The sequence below is a fragment of the Bactrocera tryoni genome, unplaced genomic scaffold (assembly GCF_016617805.1).
Source record: "Bactrocera tryoni isolate S06 unplaced genomic scaffold, CSIRO_BtryS06_freeze2 scaffold_7, whole genome shotgun sequence".
In the NCBI taxonomy this organism is placed as follows: Eukaryota; Metazoa; Arthropoda; class Insecta; order Diptera; family Tephritidae; genus Bactrocera; species Bactrocera tryoni.
This window is the reverse complement of record NW_024396366.1, coordinates 13,763,979-13,773,689: the sequence shown is the minus strand read 5'-3', so window position 1 is coordinate 13,773,689 and position 9,711 is coordinate 13,763,979. Positions and strand designations below refer to the sequence as shown.

Below are 9,711 nucleotides of genomic sequence, written 5' to 3'. Positions count from 1 at the left end.
TTCTTAAGAATTCTGCTTTAGATTATTTTGAATCTGTTCACGTGTGACACTAGTTTACTTACTCTTACTGAAAGTCTGAAAATCTGAAAATAAATTGGAACTCAATCGCCATTTCCAATATAAAATATTTATTCAATTTAAAATGGATTTGCTTGATGTTCGGTTTTCACAAGAAATGTTTGGTTTTCACAAGAAATTTCGAATTTGGTGATGATGTGACTCCGTCACTTGAACCTCATGGTTCATGAAAAGCTAAAAAAGGTAGTTGTTGCGATCGAACGTCTTTCTTCACGGATGAAATGATAAGAAGAAGGATCCCGTACGGATCTATCCTGCTACCGAAAACTCTTTTCAATAAATAAGAGTTGTTATTTCCGAAAAATAACTCAAGAATGCTTTTATTGATCGCGTTTTTATTTATTGTATTTTTTTTATTCCCTGTACAGAGTATATTAAGTCTGCCACAAAGTTTTTAACACCCAGAAGGTAGCGTCGGAGACCCTATAAAGTACACATATAAATGATCAGTATGTTGAGCTGGGTCGATTTAGCCATGTCCATCAGTCTGTCTATCCGTCTGTCAGTATATATATTATACTATATATATATACTAGTCCTTCAGTTTTTAAGATATCGTTACGAAATTTTGCAAAAATCATTTTCTCTTCAAGAACTGTTCACTTGTCGAAACTTCCGATATCGGACCACTATAACATATAGCTGCCATACAAACTAAACGATCGGATTCTAGTGCTGTTATGGAAAGCTTTTGCATTTGACAATGTAACTTCATGAAATTTGGTATAGATTACTTTCTAAGGCAACAATGTAATCTCCGAAGAAATTGTTCAGATCGGTGAACTATAGCATATAGCTGCCATTCAAACTGAATGATCGGAATCAAATGCTTGCATGGGAAACTTCCTCATTTAACGCGATGTAGTGCAGGCCGCCTCCACGCTGGTGCATTCTGGGTAACGCTAAATGGCCTGCGGCCTTCATGGCCTTTCAACTCCTTGAGACGACTTTTGGCATCGGACTGGTTTTTAGAATAGGAAAACTTTTTGGATCTGTTGGAACTCTGGGCTGGTGGTGGCGGCATTCTGGCACCTGAGTATGATGGGGCGACACGCATCAGAAATGGCTGTCGGGCTAATGTCGAAACTGTCTCCGTCCCGTTAAAACCCTGGCAGGCCTCGGAGTACGTTCCCCCCCCCCCCGTCGTCGTTAAGTTGGCGTGGTAGGTGTAAGTTGAGAGGACTCCTTCTTTACGCTGGTCGGCTCGGAACGTACTGCCCAATAAGGCGTACGTCAACCCTCGCCTTGGCCTCATCACTGAGATAACCTTGGGACCATAAAAGGCGAATACTTTTCCGGGGGACGGATATCGGCTCTGAGTGTGGACCCTTTTAGAATGAACACATCGAACCAACACACGGACGAGAAGGTGACATAGGGAGGCGAGGGGACGTCGAAATCGACACCCAGATCTGTCCCAGGCGAGGCTGCTACTCCCGGGGCGACGAAACCGTCGCTGGGAAACTGCAGCAACAAGACCAAGACTTCAGTAGGAATCAAGATAAGGGAATCCGGCGCAAACCCGCCAGAGAAGGAGGTAGTGAAGGGTGGAGCCTTCATACACGGCGGAATCGCCAATACTAGCAGGGAAACTTCTGCTAGATTTATGAAGGGTTTCGCAGGGGACGTTAGTAAAGGTGCTTTGGCTAGGATGCTGAAGTCGGACCGTCGATTAGCGGCAAAAATAGTGGAACGCTACGGTGGTAAGCACGTTGGCCAGGTAACTGAGAAGCATGCTAACACGCTTGAGTGGGCCAAGAGGGGTTGAGCGAGACCGAGACCAATAGGACACGACTCGAGACAAAGAGAACTGAACCAGCGGTTAAGCGGCAAAGGTCGCATGAGGGAGAAACCCTTTGGTAAGAAACCGCGAACGGGGGCTGCGCCAACCTTCAGCGAAATCGCAAAAAGTGCCGACGCAAGAGTACTTGGTGTGCTCGACCGCAGCAGGGAGGACGGTGCCATCTCCCATGAAGAGTGAAAGAGAGTAGCTGCGGCTATCTCTTCAATCTTCTTCAAGGTGGTAAAGGAAAACCCTGGGCCACCCCCAAAATGTATAAGTGCCGGTTGGCACCATGGGCTGCACAAGCTGACCAGATGTGCCGATGAAAGATCAGCCATCTTATATAAAAAGGCAGTTTCTCTGGTGGGGGAGGTCTGGAAGGGAGCCAGACTGGAGGCCGTGAACTGCGAGAATCTTCCTCTTCGCCCCAGGGCTCGCGTCTGGCTGCCTGCCGAACAGTCCACTGCAAAGGAGATCGAGGAAATCCTCCGATACTGCAACCCCTCACTTTCCGCGCACGACTGGAGGGTCATACGGCTTGAGAGAACCGATGAACCATATCGGCAGGCGCTGATAATGCTAAACGCGGAGTCCATCGGTCCTCTCAGCAAAACGAAGGGAGCCATCAGTTATGGGTTCGAAATGGTAGTGCTGAAAGTACTCTCGACGGATTCCAGGGCTGATGGCACCCAAGCTGCAGATGCTGGGGGGAAGACAGAGGGCGTCACGGATGATCAAACGAAAATGGAAAACGACCCAAACCTCTCGGACGTGGCGAGTTCTGGAGGCGGTTCGTCAATCGGCGACTCCGTCTTCAGCCTTGAGCAATTGTTTGAGGAGGTGAGGGTCGATCACGACCTGAGCGCTGAACTGGCGCTCATAGAGGAGAGTTTGAAGGATGAAATTTCTCCAAAGTAACCACCATCACGCAAAGTCGGCCTCCGCCAGTCTACTGCTTCGTCTGGAGCAAGACGAAGCCGATGTGGTCCTGGTCCAGGAACCGTGCTAACTAGCAACGGAATCTCTGGATTGAGGACGAAGAGCCATAAGCTGCTGGCGGCCAAGGATGCAGGTAGAAATAGGGCCTGTATACTGGTCAGAAACGAACTAACGGTATTTCTTTTACCTAATTTTAGCAACGCTGACATGGTGATCTCCGCCTATATGCCTCACGACGATGAGGTGGAGCCACCTTCCTTTTTGCTAAGGAGGACCTTGGCTGAAGCCTCCCGGAACGGTGCCGGTGTCATCATCAGTTCGGACGCCAACTCGCGACACTCGACCTGGGGGAGCTCGGACACCAACACGAGAGGTGAGTCGCTTTTTGATTTCATTGTTAGCGAAAATCTTTGCGTTTGTAATAGGGGAAACTCTCCTACTTTTGTGACCGCAAGCAGGGAGGAGGTTCTCGACCTCACCCTGGCCTCACACGGGATTGCCTCACTGATCTCAAACTGGAGGGTCCTCGATGACCACTCCTTTTCTGATCATCGGGTCCATCGGGTTTAGTCTGGGCGGAGAAGGTCCGCCTAGAAAATCCCTCAGAAATCCCAGGAACGCGAACTGGGAAGGTTATCGCAGGATGCTTCGGCAAACTCTTCCACGTGCACCGAGGATGGACGAGTTGGGCACCGCCGATGTAGCGTATGGGTGGGTCGAAGTTTTCAGCTCGGCGTGCATCAATGCACTGGAGAGCTCCTGTCCACTGAAAACACCGAAGGGCAGAAGAAAGCCTCAGTGGTGGACTTTGGAACTCTCGGAAATTAGGGCGTCCTGTAGACGCTTATTTAACAGGGCCCGTAGGAGCGCGTTATCTGACGACTGAGCCTTGTATAAAACAGGACTCTCGATATACGAGTCCGAGCTACGAAGGGCTAAGAGGACCTCGTGGAAGAGCTTCTGTGAAAAAGTGAAAGGCGCTGTCACGAGTCCTCTAGATTCAGGCGTATCCTCGCAAAAAACCCTGTGTCCCTGGGGTATCTAAAGAACGTAAGTGGGAAGTGGGCCCTGAGCAGTGAAGAGACACTTCAGATGCTCTTTGATGCTCTCTTCCCTAGTAACACGTCCTATGCGGAGGTATCTCTCTGAGCGTTGCACTGCACGGCCTTTGTCGACCTTCTGAATGAGCGACACTTGACTTGGGCGATAAATTCGTTCAAGTCCGCGGGACCGGTCGGCATCATACCAACGCAGCTTCAGCAGGCTGTTAAGGTATCATGCGGCTGGTTGGCACCGATCTATGAGAACTGCATCAGATTAGGTTACATCCCGGGGGTCTGGAGACGAGTCACAGTTACGTTCATAACGAAAGCTGGCAGGGGCTCCCACATCACGGCCAAGGATTTCAGGCCCATCAGCCTCTCCTCCTTTTTACTAAAAACGTTGGGAAGACTGTTGGACTGGTATCTAAGAAGGCATATTCCGAGAGACTATCTATCAGGAGCGCAGCTAGCGTATCGTAAAGGAGGTCAGTTGACACTGCTCTGCACACTATTGTATCTTGGCTTGAGGAAGCAATTGAGGCTAAGGACTTCGCTGTTGGAACCTTCCTTGATATTGAGGGAGCTTTCAACAATGTCCTGCCGGAGTCATAACTGCTCTAGATGGTCTTGGGGTTGAATCGAATCTGAAGCACCTCATCTTCAGTCTTTTGTGCGACAGAGTGGTCGAAACAGAATGGGGCAGCGCGAGTGCGCGGCGGAATGTGAGCAGAGGAACACCTCAGGGTGGGGTTCTCTCTCCTCTTTTATGGATCCTAATCGTTAACGACCTCCTCAAAAAACTAGAGGATCTTGGCTGTCGGGTGATTTCCTATGCAGACGATGTAGCACTTATGGTGAAAGGAGGTTTTCTTAGCACCGTGTATGAGTTGACGCAGGGATATCTCGGCGTGGTAACAAAATGGACGGTCGGAAGTGGACTCGCCATCAATCCAAATAATACAGAAATGGTTTTATTTAGTAGAAGATACAATATCCCTGCGGCACCTTTGCCGCAAATGGAAAGTGTTCGCCTGCAACCGGCGGATACGGTGAAGTATTTAGGGCTCATCCTGGATAAGAAACTTTCATGGAAGCCGAATATTGAGGAAAGAGTCTTTATGTGGTTGAGGGCTTTCACAGAAGACCACCACTTGCAAGAAAAGCTTGAGGGCGTTCAGCGGACCGCGCTCATCAGTATATGCGGTGCATTAAGGTCCACCCCAACCATTGCACTCAATGCAATTCCTAAACATAACGCCGGTGGACATTGCTGGAAGGTGTATGGGCCGCAATAGTAGCCATCAGGCTCAGGGAATCTGGGTTCCTAATAGAGCGTGTATCTGGACACGCGGGTATCCTCACAAGCTTTGACTTCATACCGGATCATCTGGATCATTGAGTCGCCATATCGAACTCGGCGCTCCTTCACTGCCCATATACCGACGAGGAGGTTTGGGAGGGAAGAAGCCGCTGGAGAAAGGGGCAATAAGCTTTTTTACGGACGGGTCAAAGCTTGGGGGGATGGTTGGTGGAGGGGTCTACTCTCGGGAACTCTCCATTAAATCCAGCTTCAGACTTCCCGACTACTGGAGTGTCTTCCAGGCGGAAGTCGCAGCCATGAAGGTGGCAGCAGATTTGCTCCTCCGGAGCGTGTCTACCTTCAGAGAAGTGACCATTCACTCAGATAGCAGAGCGGCGATACTAGCCTTGAACTCATTCACGGTGCGTTCAGGGCTGGTCGAAGAGAGTCTGGCATCACTGTCTCTGGCGGCTGGAGCTTTCACTATAAGACTCGTATGGGTGCCCGGCCACAGCGGAATCGCAGGTAATTGCAAAGCTGATGAGCTAGCAAGGAAAGGCACCCTAGAATCGTTATCGGTAGAATGGGGACGGGTCGGTGCTCCCGCATCCTCCTGTGCTCTACTACTGGATATCTGGGCCTCTCGGCTTCTTGGTCAACTCTGGGCCAGCATTGGTACCTGCGCTGTCGCAAAAGCCTTCTGGCCCAGTATAGATCGCAGGAGATCTAATGATCTCTTTGCCCTCAGTAAGGCCAGCCTCTCGTTAGTGATGGGGCTCTTGACGGGCCACTGCCCTATTGGCATACATGCTGTAAGACTGGGAATTCTACCGGACGCCGCATGCAGAAGCTGTTTGGAAGAAGATGCGGTAGAAACTAGCCAGCACTTCCTTCTTGACTGCCCCGCTTTCGGGAGACACTTGGGGGCGCATACCTTCAGCCATCTCACCGAACTGGCGGGCGTAGAAATTATGCGCCTTTGCAAATTTGTATTGGCAACGAAGCGTTTCGCCGATCTTTAAGTCCGAACATGGGAGTTTTATTTTTTTAATGGCTTCACAAAGGACTACTTCTAGTCCACGTGCGATCTATGATCACCCATCTAACCTAACCTAACGATATATCTTCCCGAAGTTTGGTATGAGTTATTGTTTATAGAAATAATGTAATATTGAAAAAAATTGTTCAGATCGGCTAACTATAGCATATAGCTGCCATACAAACCTATCGATCGGAATCAAGGGTTTGTACGAAAACTTTCGCATTTGACGTGGTGTCTTCACGGAATTTGACATGGATTACTGCTTAAGGTAATAACATAATCTCCGAAGAAATTGTTCCCAGATCGGTTAACTATAGCATATAGCTGCTCAAAATTCTCCAAGCGTTTTTGAGAAGCGATAATACATATAACTTGCGAATGCGCGAACAAAGTCAATAAGCCTAATTGCCTGTCACGAAAAATGCGATAAAAATGAAAACGCGTGCGTTCGGTTATACGGTTCAATTACAATAGAATCTTTATTTCACTTAATCTAATTGCTAAGCCTAGATCTTAAAACTAACGGCTTAAACTAGTGGTAATATAAATATGTATTAAAAAAGGGGTAAGCATAACTCTTCAACTTTCGTTAAATATTGTAAAAGATTATGGTAAGTATTAAGGTAAGTAGTAGATTGACATTATGAATGCATTATTAAGATAAGTATTTTATAATAGATTTTCTTAATTTAATTTTTAATAATTCAATATTTTATAATTTGTATAATTCCATATTTCACAATGCATTTATTATTTTTATTTTAAGTATAAATTTGAAGATATGTCGCTTGACGCAACACCGGCCACCTTGACAGGATCAATTTCCTTCAACCTCCATTGGAAGCAAGGCCAGCTTGTGTATGGGACGCTTAATTGTGCCCGCCTTAGTCGCCACGTCTGCGACTCGCACTCGCCTCTTGCTTCGCCGTCTTGTACCCACTGCTGCGGTGGCACGTTGTCCTCGTGGCCGAGAACGAGGTCGTTGAGCTGCATGTTGCGTTTGGGGTGTAGCCACTTGTTGTGTTCCTGAAGGCCCGTCAGGTAAACTTTGGACCACTGTAGCCAGAACTGTTGCTTGAGACAGTAAACAAGTTGCCATCTCTTGCAACAACGAACTGGGTCCATTGGCACCTTCTCTGGAGGTAATGCTCGCAGGGAGCATCCTATCAGTAGATGCGCCGGTGTTAACGCCTCGCCGTCGTTGGGGTCTTGACTCAGGGGTACTAGGGGACGAGAGTTGAGGATGGCCTCCACTTCGGCCAACAGTGTTGCTAGCTCCTCTGCTGTGAGTAACGCGTTGCCGATTACGCGAACGATATGGTGTTTGGCGGACTTCACCGCGGCTTCCCATAATCCGCCGAAGTGCGGCGCCCTTGGTGGTATATAGGTGAAGCTGCACCCTTCGTCTGCTGCGAATCTCCTCAATTCTGGACCCATTGCCAGAAACGCCTCCTTCAGCTCGCGCAGCTTGCGATCGGCGCCGACGAAATTGGTGGCGTTGTAGCTGAATATCTTCGTCGGCATTCCCCGGCGTCCAATGAACCTTTTTAGGGCGAGAATAAATGAATTAGAAGAAAGGTCCGAAACTAATTCTAAATGTACTGCTTTGGACGTAAAACAAATGAAAACTGCAATATATGTTTTTACGGGTGGTCGACCGCGTATTTTTAGAGTTGTGTATATCGGACCACAAAAATCTATGCCACATATAAGAAAGGGCCGTAGTGCTCGAAGTCTTTCGACTGGCGAATTTCCCATTATTTGGTTTTGCAACTTCGGCTTGTAATGAAAACAATGTATACAGTTTCTTACGGTTCTACTGCAAGCTTCTCGGGCATTAATTAGCCATATGCGTTCTCGAAGAAGCGCAACCAACGCTTTAGCTCCAGCGTGGTGATTTCGAAAATGCAGGAACCGTAAATACGTTATAACGAAGTGCGAACTTTTATTTAATAAAACCGGAAATTTGGCATCGTATGGGAGAGGTGCATTTAATAGGCGACCTCCTACTCGGATTAATTTGAATGACAGCGACATATCCGAGTACTCATGCAAAAACGGGTTGAGTTTTTTCAAGTTTGCGGGTAGGGTGGTACCTTTATGCAATTTTTGAATAACATCCGAAAATTCTGAATGTTAGACCACCTGTGCAATTTTTAGAAAACTCAAGTTTAGCTCTTCTGAAGTCAGATCCTATCCCATGGAGGATTTTGGTGATCGTCTTATCCATCGTAATATATATGCGACCACACGAAGCAATTTTTTATGAGAAGAGAATTTTTCAATGAGGTCCAATATTAAATTTTTCTCAGCAGTCGAAATTAATGTAAATGTAGTTTTCTTCTTCTCTAATGCTTCGTCTTCTGGTGAGAGCTGGAAGTGGTTATTAATTGGCCATAATGCAGGGTCTTCTAGGAGGAACTGTGGACCGCCAAACCATATTGAATTATTCAATTCGTCCACGTTACAACCCCGAGACACTTGATCCGCAGGATTTTGTTTCGATGGCACATGTCGCCAATGTACTTTGTCAGTCAACTCTTGGATTTCGGGCACTCTGTTTGCGACGAAGGTTTGTAGTGAAGATGGATGTGTTTTAATCCAATGTAAAACGATTTCAGAGTCTGCCCAAAATGTAATATTTTCGAAATGTCGACTCAACATAGGCGCTACTCTTGACCATAATTTCGAAAGAAGATGTGCTGCCGAGAGCTCAAGACGCGGAAGAGATTTGGTCTTCAGCGGAGCCACTCTAGACTTTGCAGTAAGCAGCATGCATTTAATACCACTAGCAGATTGGCTTCGTATGTATATGCAGCATCCGAACGCCCTTATTGAGGCGTCGGAGAAGCCATGTATTTGGCAGATAGCACTCGACTCAACGTTTACGTAACGAGGAATGCTTATCGATGAGAGCTGCATTAGGTTGGATTTAAAGTTCTGCCAGCTAGTGTCAAGGCGCAATACAATCGACTCATCCCAATCTAGTTTTTGGATCCAAAGCTCTTGTAATAAGATTTTTGCTTTGGTGACTAGTGGGGCTAGTAATCCAAGAGGATCAAAAAGGCGAGCAGAAACTGACAATATGTTTCGTTTAGTAGCTCGCAGATCATTAAAATTGTCATCTAAAACAAATAGAAACAAATCCTCTTTCGGCAACCAATGGATTCCTAACGTTTTAGTGGAACTTTTGTCATTGAAGCTTAATGACTTTTCAGTGCAATCACTGTCGAAAAAATTAGGGTGGTTCGAAAACCATTTCGTTAAGGTGAATCCGGCCGAGTTTAATATTTGAATTACCTCACTTCTCAAAAGATCTAGAGACTCAAAATTTTCGGACCCTGTTAATAAATCATCAACATAAAAGTCTCTTTTGATGGCCAATGAACCGAGTGGATATTTCATTGTATTGGCATCACTGAGCATTTGCAAACACCGTGTTGCGAGAAATGGAGCAGGCGCAGTGCCGTATGTTACGGTATTAAGACGAAAAATTTGAATTTGCTCAGAAGGATGCTCTCTCCAC

General features: G+C 46.9%; 1 protein-coding gene across 1 annotated transcript; it reads left to right on the top strand.

The window, feature by feature from the left end:
• Positions 1 to 1,729: 1,729 nt before the first annotated feature.
• Positions 1,730 to 2,779, top strand: LOC120781790. Its single transcript, XM_040114014.1, has 2 exons — positions 1,730 to 1,798; positions 2,099 to 2,779. The coding sequence occupies exons 1-2, from the start codon at positions 1,730 to 1,732 to the stop codon at positions 2,777 to 2,779; spliced, it is 750 nt and encodes a 249-aa protein (XP_039969948.1).
• The last annotated feature ends 6,932 nt before the right edge of the window (positions 2,780 to 9,711 follow it).